Source organism: Eptesicus fuscus, chromosome 15 (assembly GCF_027574615.1).
Source record: "Eptesicus fuscus isolate TK198812 chromosome 15, DD_ASM_mEF_20220401, whole genome shotgun sequence".
Taxonomy (NCBI): Eukaryota; Metazoa; Chordata; class Mammalia; order Chiroptera; family Vespertilionidae; genus Eptesicus; species Eptesicus fuscus.
Window position 1 is genome coordinate 34,071,361 of NC_072487.1, and position 16,813 is coordinate 34,088,173.

The 16,813-nt window shown below is 43.3% G+C and overlaps 1 protein-coding gene across 4 annotated transcripts in view; it reads right to left on the reverse strand.

The window, feature by feature from the left end:
• KANK1 (KN motif and ankyrin repeat domains 1) overlaps positions 1 to 16,813 on the reverse strand; it is a 178,319-nt gene that overhangs the window by 15,491 nt on the left and 146,015 nt on the right. For all 4 annotated transcript variants that reach the window (XM_028150504.2, XM_054727752.1, XM_054727751.1 and 1 more), the window contains one exon: positions 13,957 to 16,638. In XM_028150504.2, coding sequence (XP_028006305.2) covers positions 13,957 to 16,638 — 2,682 coding nt within the window. The remainder of the gene's footprint in view (positions 1 to 13,956; positions 16,639 to 16,813) is intronic.

Sequence of the window (16,813 nt, forward strand, 5' to 3'; positions counted from 1 at the left end):
TCTGTATGGCATAATCCTATTAAAACATGTTAATATATTCACACACAAAAACAGAAAAGTTATCCGAAAGCTATGATGATTTTAACTTTTCCCTGTATTTGCCTTTATTTTTTCCTATAGTGAACATTGATTCACTGTGCTCAAAATCACTTTTATCAAATGACTTAGCAATTTCATTTCTAGAAACTTTATGCTGAAGATGTACAAAAAAAATATATAGAAGGATAGTCCCTATTTCCCTGGGTAAAACAATAAAAAGAGGTGAATATCACAGAGTGCCAGTAAGAAACAGATGTGGCCCTAACCGTTTTGGCTCAGTGGATAGAGCGTCGGCCTGCAGACTCAAGGGTCCCAGGTTCGATTCCAGTCCAGGGCATGTACCTTGGTTGCGGGCACATCCCCAGTAGGGGGTGTGCAGGAGGCAGCTGATTGATGTTTCTCTCTCATCGATGTTTCTAACTCTCTCTCTCTCTCCCCCTCTCCTTTCCTCTCTGTAAAAAAATCAATAAAATATATACTAAAAAAAAGAAAAAGAAACAGATGTGATAAGTCTGGTACATTTATACAACGAAATTCCACACAGCCATTCAAAATGTTGATGTAGGTGGACATTTATTAACATAGAAAGATGAGCATAATGTGTTAATGAGTTTTAAAAATAGGCTATAAAGATTAAGATTACATGAAAATAAAAATTAATAAAAATAGGCTATAAAATAGTATAAAGAAAAGAAACCTATTTTGGTAAATAATTATATTTATACCAGAGGCCCGATGCACGAAGATTCTTGCAAGAATGGGCCTTCCTTCCCCTGGCTGCCGGCACCGCCTTCGCTCCTGCCCGGAGCTGCCTTTCCACCTTCCCCCACTGCGTAGAGGCCCAGAGCGGCTGGGGCGGTACAGAACGCCTGCGTCCCATCCTGCCCCCAGCCGCTTGGCACCTGTGCATGCAAATTAACTCGCCATCTTTGTTGGGTTAATTTGCATAGTCACTCCTGATTGGCTGGTGGGTGTCACGAAGGTACTGCAATTTGCATCTTACTCTTTTATTGGTGTAGATGAACACATATTAGAAAAAGCCTGGAAGGATATGCAACAAACCTATTTAACACTGCTTTTGTAAGGCTAAAGAATTATGGGTTTTTATAATCTTTTCTTCATTGTGTCTCTATTTTCTAAACTATGCATTACAAATATAAGCTTCTAGTACAACCACAAAATTGAAATCTACACACAATAACGTCACATGGTAAGAATTTGATCACAACATTCTTGGACAAAAAAGCTTTGAAATCCCTTAGGAGAAATTTAAGTACTGATTGCATTTCGAGGCAATCAGAAGAAAAAGAACCATGATAGCCTATAAATCTCTTCTTGTCAAACTCCATTTTCCATAGGTTCACCTGGGGTATTTGTTAAAATGCTGATTCCCAGGCACTTGCTGCCAGAAAATCATTCTATAAATCAGGGCATTTCTGACCCACCTTCCCCCCTGCCTACACACACACACACACACACACACACACACACACACACACACACACCACTGACCCATTCACAAGCGATTTTGATGCAGCTGGCCCACTTTGGAAACTACTAGTTTAAAACAATACTGTAATAAAAAAAGGGTAGAGGGAGGAAAAATGTTCAATGTGAGAGATTATGAATTCTGAAGGCCAGGAAGGTTCAGTGACTTGAAGTCACATTTTGTAATTCTGTGAACAGCACTTTGTCCCCTAATCAAAAACACAATGTTCCCTCCTCTAGCTCTGAAGGTACCTCCTGGTAATTCCTTCACAAACCCACCTCCCTCCTCAGCTCACACACACAATACTGAACGCAGCTCTCCAAGTATTATTTAATGCCCCATAACCTGATGTGTCTCCCAGCAGCAAATATAAGATGTCTAAAACGCCTTTGACTTATTTTAAGCAAATAAACAAAACAGGGGATTTATCATCATTTATCTTCATTCCTCCTCCAAGTACATTCATCATTACTTTGAAATTACTACAGTAACCTCTAAAGTCTCCATAGTAAATCCCCAAGGCCAGAACATTCTTTCTAGAGAAACACCTTCAATAAGCATTTTCATAATTACTGTATATTTGCATGTTAAAAATAATTATTTTTAACATGCAAATATACAGTAATCGTTACTATTATTATTGAAATCTTAAACATAAAAGTAGATGGTGTAAGAAATCCCTGTGTTCATTCAGCGCTGGGGCAGCAGCTGGAAAGGTGCCAGAGACATCGAGGGAGAAACAGAACTGTCTGGCTTTGGGGGGAGGGTTGGAAGGGCAGCTTTCTCCCAGACAGAACTGCTGGCAGAAGCCATTGTTCCTTTGCTGAGCCCTCCCCCTAGAGCTGGCAGGAGGGCACCACGTCTGAGTCTCTTATTAACCTGCCTAACACTGTTAAGCCTGTCCTGGTGAGACCATGCCCCACCCAACTTGTGGGCCCACCAAGCCAATTCCAGTGGCTTTTCCATACAAATGGCCTGTCTTGGTTCATATGCTACAGACTTTCTTGACATCTCTCAAGGGTTCACAAACCCCCAAATAAGCAGCATCTGGCTTTGGAGTGCCCCAAAGCTCTTGCTACATAGCCCCAGGCCTGGCATGCTGGCAGCCAGCCTCAGTTCATGGTTTGGCCTTACCTGGGCACCTCCAAGCCTAGCACATGTAGTAGCCATCTGCAGATCGCTTTGTAGCTCATGCCAGATGGTTCCAGGCAGGGCACAGGAAGCGGCTGACCTTGGCCTGCACCTCTTGGGAGACCAGAGCCAGCACACCTGGTGGACAGCTTCAGACCATGCTGAAGTACCACCCAACCACCTCCAGGAGCGACACATTCAAGGGGCAGACTCCAAAAGGGAGGACTCATTGGGAACCAGAGCTCAGCTGAAGTGGGCCCTTCTCTGTGGCAGGCCAGCAGCAATCAAGGCTCAACTACAACAGGAGCATGCATACAGCCCACATGGGGTGGGGAGCTGGGGGGCACAAGTGGAGTACCTACTTTGGGTGACCAAGAAGGCTACACCATTGGGCATATAGGATACCTAGGCTACTTTGCCAAGACTGGAAGACATAGCAGCTCTATCTAATACATAGAAACAAACACAGCAAGACAGCCATAATGAGAGACAAAGAAACATGCCCCAAAGGAAAGAATAGGAAAAAAACTCCAGAAAAGAAATACATAAAATGGAGAGAAGCAATCTACCAGATGCAGAGTTCAAAGCACTGGTTATAAGGATGCTCAATGAACTTAGAGGAAGAATAAATGAACTTAGTGAGAACCTCAACAAAGAGTTTACATAATAATGGAGATAGAAAACATAAAAAAGAATCAGTCAGAAGTGAAGGATACACTAACTGAAATCAACAGTAGAGTAGATAAAAGAGAGGACCAAATCAGCAATTTGTAAGCCAAAGAATCAGAAAACCCCAATCAGAGCAGCAAGAAGAAAAAAGAATCCCCTCCAAAAAGAGGCCCTGGCCAGTGTGGTTCAGTTGGTTAGGCATCGTCCCATATGCCAAAACGTTGCTGTTTCAATTCCCAGTCAGGGCACATGTCCAGGATGCAGGCTTGATCCCTGGTAGAGAGCATACATGAAGCAGCAGATCGACGTTCTGCTCTCACATTGATGTTTCTCTTTCTCTCTCCCTCTCCTTTCCCCTCTCTTTAAAAACCAATAAAAATATTAAAAACAAACACCCTCCTCCCCCAAAAGAGAACAATGTAAGGAGCCTCTGGGGACAACTTCAAACATATCAACATTCACATCATGGGGGTGCCAGAAGGAGAAGAGAGAGAGTAAGGAATTGAAAACCTATTAAAAAAAAAAAAAAAAAAAAAAAAGGAAAACTTCCCTAACCTGGTGAAGGAAACAGACATAAGTCCAGGAAGCACAGAGGGTTCAAAACAAGATAAACCCAAAGAGGCCAACACCAAGTCACATAATAATTAGAAAGCCAAAGATTAAAGACAAAGAAAGTCTTAAAAGCAGCAAGAGAAAAGCAGTTACTTACAAGACAGTTCCCATAAGACTGTTAGCTGATTCCTCAACAGCAAAACTTTACAGGCCAGAGGAGATTAGCACGAAATATTCAAAGTGATGAAAAGCAAGGAGCTACAACCAAAATTACTCTACCCAGCAAAGCTATCATTTAGAATCGAAGGACAGATGAAGAACTGCTCAGACAAGAAAAAGGTAAAGGAGTTCACCACTACCAAACTAATATTACATGAAATATTAAAGGGTCTTCTATAAGAAGAAAAAAAAAAGGATAAAAATATGAATAATAAAATGACAATACAAACCTATCAACAATTACTTTAAATGAAAATGGATTAAATGCTCCAATCAAACGACATATGGTGGCTGAATGGATAACAAAACAAGATCCTTACATATGCTGCCTACAAGAGACTCACTTCAGAATGAAAGACGAATAAAAACTGATAGTAAAAGGGATGGAACAAGATATTTCATGAAGATGGATACAAACAAACAAAAGCTGAGGTACAATACTTATATCAGACAAAACATAGTTTAAAACAAAGGCTATAACAAGAGACAACAAAGGACCCAGCAAGTCCACTGCTGGGTACTGATCCAAAGAGTCCCCAAACACTAAATCGGAAAGACATCTGTATGTTCTCTGAAGCATTACTTACAATAGCCAAGACAGGGAAGCAGCATAAGTTTCCATCAACAGATGAATGGATAAAGAAGTTGTGCATATATACAATGAAATAGGACTCAGTCATTAAAAAAAGAAAAAAAGGAAAGAAATCTTGCCATTTGCAACAACATGAATACACCTGGAGGGCATTGTACTGTGCAAAGAACGACAAATGCCATATGATTTCACTTATATATGGAATCTAAACAAAGTATATAAGCAGAACAAACAGGCTCATAGATACGGAGAACACATCGTCATTTCCCAGATAGAAGAGGGGTTGGGTGGGGCTAGGTGAAAAAGGGAAGGGACTAAGAAGTACAAATTGGGAGTTACAGCACAGTTACGGGGATGTAAAGTACAGCGTAGGGAATATAGTCAATAATACTGTAATAACTATGCATGGTGTTAGATGCGTACTAAATTTATTGAGGGTGATCACACTTCATAAGATACACAATAAATGTCTAATCACTGGTTTGTACATCTAAAACTAATATAATATTGTACATCAACTGCAATTGAAAAATAAAAAAATATTTTTAAAAAAAGAAAGGAATCCCTGAGTTCACATCACCAGCTCCAACAATGATCAGAGCTATCTGGTCTCATCTTTACTTCCTCCACCCACTCAGAATTATTCTGAAGCAAGAGCTAGAGATCCTATCACTTGCATCCATAAATATTTTAGTATATATTCCTAAGACAAAGAACTCTCAAAAAGAACTATAATGCTAGAACTATCAAACCTAAAAAAAAAAAGGATAATTTCTTAAAATTACCACATTATCTGGTCAGTCTTCAAATCTGTCCAATGGTCTCTTGAAAATGTTTAAATCAGAATCCCAGTCCTATACTTCCATTGGCTGCTATGGTTTTTAAGTCTTTTAATCCATTGGTTCTCTTTCTTTTTAAATACAGCTTTCAAAAAATGTTTTAAAATTGAAGTATAATTTATATACAATAGAATGAAAAAAAATTTAAGTGTAGAGTTGGTGAGTTTTGGTAAATGCCCGTGTAACCACCCCCAAATTAAGACACAGACACTTCTAACCACCCAGTAAACCCACAAGTCCCCATCCTTCCAGATAATCTCCCCAGCCAAGGCAACCACTTCTCTTCACACAGCTTAGCTTTGTAAACTAGGGCTTTTTAAGGGTTCTCCAATCAAGGTCCAACTGCTCAAGCAGGCATTTGAGGATACTTCTTGATGAGTGTGGATCGATTCTTCTTGCCTGTGGGATTTTTTCCCTGCTCAGCTACTACCGTCTACTGATTCAGAGTGGTCTAGTGACTTAATGACTCCCACTTCGGTGACCTTCTCTACTAGACTGTTCTACAGGCCTGCAATTTCGGCTGCTTTTGCCAGTTAAGTTCTACCCACACTCTAATCAAGACTGGGCCCCAATTCTCTCTCTATAGCTTTTTCCTATGACACAATTCCACTGACACCTCTTTTCCCCCTCCTTGTCCTGACCAAAATATATCCTGCCCGCTGTTTTCTCTGTTTCATGTGAGTCTCCTCCTGGAGAATGTAAGCTTGAGTCTCTTGGTGCCATGTTCATATCTGGTGTGCTCTTCAGTGCTTAAAATAGCCCTGGACAATAGAAAGCCTTTGGTAAGTGCCTATGTAATTCAACTGAAAGTCACGAGGATTCTGTTTAGGCTGACTAGCAAGGCAAAGAACAACATTAAATATTAAACCAATTCTCATTCACTGAAATCAGAGGGAACTTGTCACCTTTATTGACAGAAAATGTTTTTCAGATGGTACTGAAACCCTGGCTGATCTTAAATGGCCCACAAACAGCGGTGTGGACTCGTAAGACCCATCGTAGTTATTGGGCACACGTAAGATCACACACGCACTAGCATGAGACTGTGACAGTTGACTGCTGTGTTTAAGTAAAACACAGGGAAAGTGCAGCCAAGAAAGCCAGAAATAAAGCGGCCAAGAAAATTCAATGGCCTCAACCTCAGCGCCTTTTAAAATCACCTGAGTTGGAGGTGGCACTTTTAAAAATACAGATGTAATGAACTAGCTGCAGGTGGGCCTAAATATTAGTTAGTTTGTTTTTAACAGCTCCCCAAGTGGTTCTAATGAGCATCCAGGACTGAGAACCAAAACAAAACAAACTCAACTGCTAAAAACAAGAGTTTAGACTTCCATCTGGTTTCAATCCATCAACTTGGGTCATGTGAGTTCTTAGGAATTACTGGTAATTTAGTTATTAACAGGCCTGGACCCCTAATGGTAGGAATCCCTGACAAGCAGTAAATACTACCCAAACAATATGGGAAAAACAACAAACAGGAGTAACAGGAAGCGCCCTCAGAATTCTGGCCTAGATGCTCCAAACTCCCACCTGGGGAGTAAGTGAGCTGGGGAGTGGGCAACTTTGGTCATGAACTCAAAATTGCCACAAAGGCCAATAAAGCACAAGCCTCATTTTATGACTTGACCAGATGTGATGGCTAAGAGAGCAAGTGACAAAAATATGATTTTCTCCTCGAAAATAAGAACCACTTCGAAACATTAATTCTTATTCTCAAGTGTACTTAGTGATTAATGTATGGATAGTTATACTAGCTAAGGCAAACTATAATGAAAAATAAGTAACCTGAAAACATTTTTTTTTTTTTTACTTTCTTTAGAAATGTTAAAAGCAAATTTATTTGGTAAGAAAAGTTATTCAATGAAAAATAGAACTGGAGGAGTTTTAAAGAGATCCCCTTCTCCAGTTTCCTCTGAGATGTTTATTCACCCAGAATGGGTATCTGTGTTAGGAAAGAGCAGTGCTTCTCGATCTGTTGATTTTTTAAAAAATTTACTAAAATAGATTTTAAAAGTTGCTCTGTTCACACATTCCAGCTCTTCTGGCATGCTAACTCATATTTTTATTCACAATGTCGAGTGCTTTCTGAAAACACAACTAGGGACAATTAACCATGTTACGGTGCCAATTTTGAGCTAGACACTGTGATAGGATTTTTAAAGAACACTTAGCTTACTTGTCAAGAAGAGGTAGGACTGAAATTTCTGAATCATTACGGAGGCCACTCAATGATTTAGGTATTTTCACAAAGTATAAGAATTCAAAGGGATTTGAAATAGTACTTCTAGTTTTTCCAAGAAGAAAAGAGCTTGCACATGAATTCACCCTTGTCAGCCCACACGTGGGTTTGGGGAATAGACAGAGGTTATTTATGAAGGATCACCTATTTTGGGTACCTCTTATGACTTTTTTTTTTTTTTTTTTTGGTGGGGGGGAGGAAGTATGTAGCTTTGGTGGAGAAGGGACAATCCCTTTCCGTTTCTCAAGCACCGCCTGAATGCCACTACAGGTGGTCACCAACATAAACAGTCAACTTGAACTGGCGATTAAAAACTTTCACGGCCAGAGCTGCAGTTTAATAATTTCTAGGGCCACTTTAATATTTTCTTGAGAAAATGCCAGACAGCTGTTATGAATGTATCTAAAAGTGGGTACTCAGAAATTAAAATGTTAAGAGTAGATTAAGAATCAGATTCTTCCTCACCACAACCCCACCCACATCTAATTACACACCATCCCAAGGCAACCCAGAAAACCCACACTGACAAGCTGCAGTGACTGAAGCTGGGTTGAGCAGATGTGCTCTCTGTTCCTCAGATTGAGCTAACGTCCTCCTCTGCTCCCCACGCTCATCCCCTCCCTTGCCTCAGAGAGCTTGATGCCAGCTGAACAATTCCAGCACTGTGTATGTGCACACTATCTGGGGGCTAACATATACTGCCAGGGGTCATCATTCATATTTGTGCTCTATGTCTCGGCTTCCCAAGTCCTTCGAGGTATGGGACCACTCTCTCTCTTTGTTGCAGTGCCACACTTTGCATATAGTGGACACTGACTGCATAACTATCAATGGACCCCAAAGGAGAAGGGTACAGAGCAGACTTGAGACATCTTTATTGAGATACAAGTGACTTGCTGTTTAGAAGAAGAATAAACAGCGGTAGCCATCATCCCCACTCAACAATCCCTTGTCATTTATGAATGGACGTCAGGAATTCAAAGCCATTTCGTTCTCACAAACCACTAATCTCTGTGCTTTAGCCAGAAATTGAACTGCACATTTTAGGATTCGGTCCGAGTACACGAGTAGGCGTCAAAGTAAACCTGCATCTTTTCCCCAGGCGGCACGTGCATTTCACTAGTACCCACTGAACATGATAAAGCATCGGTTTAAAAACCAGGAGGTCACGGTTTGATTCCCACTCAGGCCTGGGGTTGCGGGCTCCCTCTTCAGTAAGGGGCGTGCAGCAGGCAGCCCATCAATGATTCTCTCTCATCACTGATGTTTCTCTCTCTCCCTCTCTCTCTTCCTCTCTGAAATCAATTAAAACATATTTTTTTTTAAAGAGGAAGATTTTGAAATGAGTGTCAACTAAAGGGCTCACAAACGGGGTGAACAGATTTTAAACTCTGTAAAGGATTTTTCTCAGGACTGGAGTACTTTTCCCCAAGGTCTGAAACCGATCTGCAATTTCAATCCTTCTGAGGGTCGTTATCCCCTTTGAGACTCTGATGAAAATTATGCACTTTCTTCATAAAAATTCCAAACACAAAAATGTTCATGAAGCTATGGACCCTAGGTTAAGAAGCCTCACTCCAAGGCTGTTTATTCCAACAATATTTCCCTGAAATAGGGCCTGGGGTGTGCCTATAGGGTTGGTGATGGTGGTGGTGGATGACAGCAGGAAACCCATGAATTTTGGAAGAGTTCCCCAGCTGAATCTGATGGGCAGTCTGGTGAAGAGCTAGTTTCATATGAAAATTCTGCTGAAAGAGCCCCCTGCATGAGAAATCTAATGCATCCTTCTCATGTTCTCATGACACAGAAGGGCGTGGAAGCTCAGGCTCTCCCTTTCCACAGGGATTCTCCAAGTTCCTGGACAGCCAGTGCCAGGACCAGCTAACTACCTCTTGACAGTACATACTGCAGGGTGCCAGGAATACTCTGATGCTCTTGTAGCATTGATTAAAAGACAATTATTATTTAAAAAAAAAAAAAAGGTACCAGGACAAGTAAATGTTATTATTTGAACGAGGAGAAAACTAACTAGAAATGGTATTTTGTAACAATTTATTTCCCTGCTTTTGCTTTGGCTCACATCTCTGTCTACAAAACTGCTTTCACGATTACGGGAATGACTTCAAGTTCATAAACTTTTTAACAAACCCGAGATAAATGAACAGTGCAAATGTGGAAGCTGATTTAAAACGCAGTTCTTCTGTTTGAGTATGAGAGATAAATTTTCTATAACTCATGTGGCAGGCAGTTCAGTTCCACCATTATAGATAGTTTTGTTTGTATTTCCTCAGAGACAGTTATAATATATTTAGAGTATTTGTAACTGCATGTCATTTGTCTAGAATTTTCTCTCCTGTTTCCTCTTCCAGAGAGAAAGAAAAGAAAAGAAATATTAACCCACTCCTCAAACCAAAACAATCCGATTGATTTACAGGAAGCATAAACATTCTTTTCCTAAGGTTTCTTGGATAGCAGAAACTTATTTCTTCTTAAATTCTTAATTACAATCTACTTATTACCTATATAAATAATACATGAAAGTTCAATTACTAGGAATTAAAAAGTATTTTATAGAACATCTTTGGTCAGCACCAAATTCAGGGAAAATGTCTGTGATCTGTTACGTGACAAATGCATAGAATATGCATGATTCAACTTTTGTTTAAAAAAGTATGCCTCTAAAATACAGCCCCATTCACATACACACTTGTATGTACCCGACACACACAGGAGGTCACCCCCTGAGGGCATGAGGGAGAGGCTGTCATTCTTTATTTACGGTCTTCTGAACTGCTATTTGTTATGAGCACATACTTGTTATAATTTTAAGAAAATGGTCGGAGTTTAGGCATAATAAAGCTGCTAAAAATAATGCTCTTTTGCATACCAACAAGTTATACCCTCAAATCTTCAACCATAGGCAAGTTTAAGAGAATTTTCTAGACTGGACGCTAATATACTTAATTTAATTTTGGCTTCGTTTTGGGCTTTCACGCAGACTCTGAATGAGCCTGAACTGAAAATTTATTCTTCCTACTTCGTATTTTCCCATTTTTATCTATATATATTTTTTATTTTGATAAAATTGTTAGTTGGGGAGGCATAATATAATTGGGGGAAGAAGGCAATGGCCAGCCAGAATGATGAAGATGAAAATTTGGATTAAAAACAGAAGATCATTTGTACTATTTCTGTTTGGCAATTTGTTCTATGTCCACATTTCCATTTCTGGAAGTACTAAAAACAGTAATAGCAATGACGGCCAGCATTTATTGAGCATTTATATACTCCGTGCTGCAGACTGTTCCACATGCTTTCCTCTCACTAACTCATTAAATCTTCATTTCAACCCTGTGAGGGAACGAAGACAAGCTGTCCTAGTGGCAGAGAAAGAATCTGAACCCAGAATGTCTGGCTTTGGAGCCCAAACTTAACAGCTCCTTCGCACTAAAGTATTAGGTTGACATAACATACACAATCACTTATATGATCTTTTTGGTAGATGTCAGACCCAAATTCCCTATCATTTTATTTGGAACAGAAAGTCTGAAATGAATACCTTCCCAAACTCCAGTATGCCTTTTGGTACAGCAATATGCATGAAACACTGTGTGTGAGCAACACGGTTTATTATATGGTGTGCACAGTAAGCCTCAGGGCATTCTGACACACCTTTAATCTTCACAGCTTGCAGGTACCGCCGCTCTCGCTAGACCATAGATCAAGCTGCTTTCATTTTCAGTTCATAGAACAAACACCAGATAACAAACATTTAACATCCTGGGTTGAGTCCCTAACCGAATTCCTTCTTCATTGGAACTTTAAAAGCAAAACGCTTAAAATACAAATGTGATGTGGATTACAGAAATACTTTGAAGTTGTTCTTGTGCGTTCTGAGAGGGAGCTGCCACTACGACCCAATAAGTATTATTAAATATATTTATATTTTTGCTCACCAGTGCTGTGGCGCTCGTGCGTTTTAGCCGATTAATGAGGTGTGCATGTGCAGGGTCAGACCTAAACAGAGATGTGTGGGACATCGGTGTGACTGGAAATAGACCAAAACACACTGTAGCACAGCCAGACGCCACTTTCTTCCCCCTCTTGCTGTGCGGGGTGTCAGGCAGATTACCCCAATGGTTCAGCTGAATATTTTTGTCAAGAATGTGAAATAGAAGCCCCAGTTTGGGGAGGAGGGAGGAAGGCTGGCAGGAAAATGCCTTTATAATGGATGATCTACTGTACCATCTGTGTCTGGAGGTATTTTAAGGGTTTTATTTTGACTTCAACATCTGACATCATGATTTTTAAAAAAAGAAGTGGAGAGAGACATATTATTAGTTACTTAAGACTCTTGCTTCAGTCCACATATCATTTTAATCCTGTTTACTCTAAAATGACTCCCCTGAACATTTATTAGACTCCTTTGATTCTAAAAGGCAAAAACGCACACATCAGCTGTCATGGTCATGTCCATTTTTTTCTCCTACAATAAACTGTCTGTTCCACAGCACGGTTACTAAAAGCTAATATTGATTCAGTATTGAAAGTGGAAACGTAGGAAGATATAAGAGATATTTCAGTCCATTTCAGCCACCACTACTCTTTAGGCTATATATAGAGAGAAACAGAAAGACTTTGAAATTCTTGTTAATGGCTTACTTACAATTACGTCTAAAATACTGGACATTTTCACATTATAATTAAATTTAATGCATATTAGGGCCCTGACTGGGTAGCTCAGTTGGTTAGAGTGTCATCCCGTTACACCAAGGTTGCAGGTTCAATCCCCAGTCAGGGCACATACAAGAATCAATCAATGAATGAATGAATAAGTGGAACAACAAATCAATGTTTCTCTTTCTCCCTTTTCCTCTCTCTCTAAAACCAATCAAAGAAAATAAGTTTAAGTTTCATCTACATCACACAAATCACACGAAGCATTTACATTCGTTTTGCATGTCGCCTTTGGTCAGAGTTGAGAATATGTTTGCAGTGGCCTCCCGAACCTCACACTGCAGTTTAGCAGGTCAACAAAGGAAACCACATTCAACATGCGACTAGCACAACCACCAATGACAGCAACAGTGACCCTGTGCTCACCACATGCCAGTGATCAACACGCTGACAACCTTCTAGGATGAGAGCCCTTCCAGGCCCCACTTTACAATGCCCTGGAAAGAAGGCTGACTTTGCTTCCCCAGGTCTCGCTGGCTCGTGACACCAGGACAGCCAGGAATGAAGGCCCGTCCTGGGCGGATATTAGCACTCTTAGAGACACACAACACTAATAACAAGGGGAGTCATTCTAGTGAGGCTTCTAGGGAAATGTTATATGTCATGAAATCTTCCAGGCTAATTTCTCAATTATTAACTTCAACTTAAAAAAAAAACAAAACCAGGGGGTGAGCAGGAATCCCCATGAATAAGGGCAAGGATGAGGAAGACAAAACTGTAAGCACAGATCAAAACAAACAGTGGGCTAGGGCTCCCTTCTCTCCGAGTTCTGGCTTATCCGAGAGGCCTTCCTGGGCCACCCCATCTCAAACAGCCCCCCCTCAGACCACCACCACTCACTATTCCTGGACCTGGAGTTCTTTTCTTCACAGCACGTATCACCACCTGACATAGGTTAGGTCTACCGTTTATTGCCTGTGCCCCCGACTGGAATGTCAGGACAGGAGCTGACACCTACGCCTGAAACAGAGCTGGAACTCAATCATTATTTGCTGGATTAATATGAATTAATGGAGTCTCCCTCCCCTCATAAAAAGTTTTAATTGACAACATTTTCTACCAGTATTTTTTTTAATCAATAATATACTGGTAAAAAAAAAATACACTGGTAATTGGGGCTACAAACATGAAAGGACCTTTTATAAGCCTTTCTAAATTAAATGAGCAAGTAAATAAATAACTGGAAGACATCATATCAAAGCAGCAGTCCCAGGAGATTAGACCCTAGGCCAGCCAGCATTCGTTTGCTTTTCTTCTTCTAGCCTTAGTCCTCGGGCAGAGGCCAAAGAAGCTACCAGCCAATGAGCAACAGCAGATTTAACCACGGTTTTCAATCATTCTACCAAATGACCACTCCAAAGCTTTCTCCGGGGTTCTAGCATTTTGAAATGGTTCTAGAAATACAGTCCCCACCCTTCCTCATCCCCAGGTCCCGCAGAGCGCTACCTACCTGCGGCTTTACCCAGACTCGTTTTGGGGAAGTCAGGGTTCCTCAGCTCTTCGGTGCTTGCAGACTTCATGACGGAATTGATGGATGACAGGGTGCTGATGAGCTGCGAGTTGAGCGAGCCAATCTGCGAGTGAGGCTCTCCAAACGCTTCCGCCAGTTCACTATAGTTCTCAGCCAGCAGCGCCTGCTGTTCCACCAGCAGCTTCTGGACGCGCTCAATGTAGTGATCCAAGCCGGTCACCATTCCGGAAGGAGCCTGAGGCTGGGGGCCCGCCAAGCACTCTCCTACAGGCTCATCCCCAACACCTACACTCCTCCTGCTGGCCATCAGCCCCACAGTCAACTGGGGGGGCCCGCAGGCTATGGTCCTCATTTTGAGACCAACCAGGTAGTTGTCATTGATATTTATCTGGCCCACGCCGGACTCTTTGGTCTTCACGGCTGATGGCCTGTCAAGCCCAGAACTGCCGGAGAGCACCGTGCCAACTCCAATGGACCGAGTCTTGGTGGAGGGGTTAATGTCCTTGACGCGGCCTTCTCCTATGGCCACGGTCCGCGTTTCCACGGTCCCGGTGCTGGTCTGCTTGTCCGAGGTGCTGAGGGAAGTGTTGGTGCAGGACTCGACAAGGGTGGCCGTCTCGGTGTTGGTGGACTGGTTCACTTGCTCCAAAGCTGTGCTGGTGTGCTGGCTGGCGGTGTGAGGCACTGCCATGACAGCAGCTTCCGCCCGGCCCGCGGGCTCCGTGCTCACGCTCCGGGAGGTGCGCTCCTTCGGCGGGCAGACAATCACATCGACGGAACAGTCTCCACAGCCGATCGATCGCACTTCTTTGAGGTTCAGGTTGGTCTTGAGCAGTGTCAAGTCGTGTACAGATTCTTCCGTGTTGCTGCCTGTTTCACAGACGCTGATTTCCACGCCCACGCTCCTATCGCACGTCTCCACGGCCCTTCCAGTGCACTGGTCACGCATTTCCACCCTTTCTTTCACGATCCACCAGTCCATGGGCAGCTCCGGCCCCGTGACTTTATTCTCACAGTGGGGCCGGCAGGAGAGGCCTATGCTACTTGTCTGCACAGAGGTCCCAACACACGAGTCAACTACGTCCACGTGACGGCCAGCCATCTGGTCTCTCGTCTGCACCACCGCCTCCACCATCTTGCTGAAGACAAGCGGCTGGGCCATCACGGCTTTATCGATTTTTTTCCTCGATCCAGCAGCCTGCAGCTCTTGCTTGAGCTTGGTCATCTCTCGGTCATGGGTGGTTTCTTTGAGCTGCACTTCCAGGCGGTAGATCTTTTCCTTTAAGGCTTCTATGGTCTGCTGTTGCAGCTCAATTTCTTTGTCAGCTTCGGTAGTCACCCCAAGCATGGCCTCAGTCACACCGACCCCGGAATCCCTCGTCTCCGTGACTGTCCCCACGGCAGCATCTTTCCAGGACCTGGAGCCTCTGTGGTACACAACCACGTCATGCATGTTCTCGTCGGCACCCGCAGCCACGGACCGACGCTCTCGAGGCCGACACTCCCCGTTCTCCCTGAGGTCCGAGGGGGCCTCGTAGCTACTGCTCTGGATCTTCCGCTCCAGGGCCTGCATGTCTGCTGTGAGCTGCCGGAACTCCCTTATCCTCTGCGTGCTCTGCTCTACGCTCTCTATCTCTTCCTCTTCGTAGTCGATGTGTAATTCCCCGCCACTTCTCGGGTCCTTGGCGAGCCGTTCCAGCTGGGACGCGTTCCCAGCGCTGTAGGACCGCTTCCGCACACCGCTGAGGTCGCTCTGGGATGCAGCTCTTTGGTTCTGGTTTTTCAGCTGTGAGGCCAACTGCCTTTTCTCCTCTTGCAACACGGAGATCTTCACCTGGAGCACAGGGATTGTCCGTACCTGTTCCTCAAGCTCCTTCAGGCGCTTCAGGGCGATGGCCATCTGCTCCCGGATGTGCTGCAGGTGCACGGGGCTCACGTTGGTCACAGGAGTGGAGATCCCTGAGCTCAGGGGGCTGTGGCGGAGAGAGCTCCCCATGGAAGAGGTGGTGGCTGCAGCTGGGGCATAGCCACCATAATCCCCGTTGCCTTGGTACCCATTCTGAAGCTGGTGCATGACAGGATTGTGGTTTCCAGAGCCCATGAAGGAGGAGAGAGAGCCTGTGGAGCCCATCCCTCCAAAACTGGCCAGCCGGGGCCTTCGGAAGTCACCCGGTGTCGCCTGCATGGCGACCCTCTCCTGCTCCAGTCTTCTCCGGGTCTCCATCAGTGTCTTGGTGACATGAAGGTTGTGCTTCGGGAGTTGTGGTGAGGGTGGTGGCAGCTGTCGACTTTCTGGGATGGTGAAAAAGGTGGGCGAGCTGTCCAGAGGGGTGGGCAGCCTTGCGACTGGAGTTGATGTCGCGTGGCTCCTGGCTAGGAGGAAGCCGGGGCACTGCTTGTTGTCATTGCTATTGGAAGACGACAGAGACTCCGTGGAAGTCCACACACCCTGCTGGCCAGGCGGGGGCCGGCTTTCCGGACATGGCACGGATGGCTTCCGCCTCTTCTGGATGTTCAGTTTCTTGATGGTGTTTCCTTTCTGTATGTCATCCACGTATTTGAGGAAATCTAAATCTAGTTGGTAACCGTAGGGAGTCTCCACAAAATAAGGGTCTTTCTGCTCCTTGTCATGGTCCCCGTTTAGAACATCATCTGCTTTTCCTGAGGGAGAAAGAGAAGACACTCTTTTAATGCTATATAATACACTTAATGGCAAAAGCTAGTGTGTGTGTGTGTGTGTGTGTGTGTGCGCGCGCGCGTGTGAAGCTGGTATTATTTAACCAGTTCACTGCCACGATATCTTGAATTTAAGTAAAAAAGGTCCGCCGATTGCATC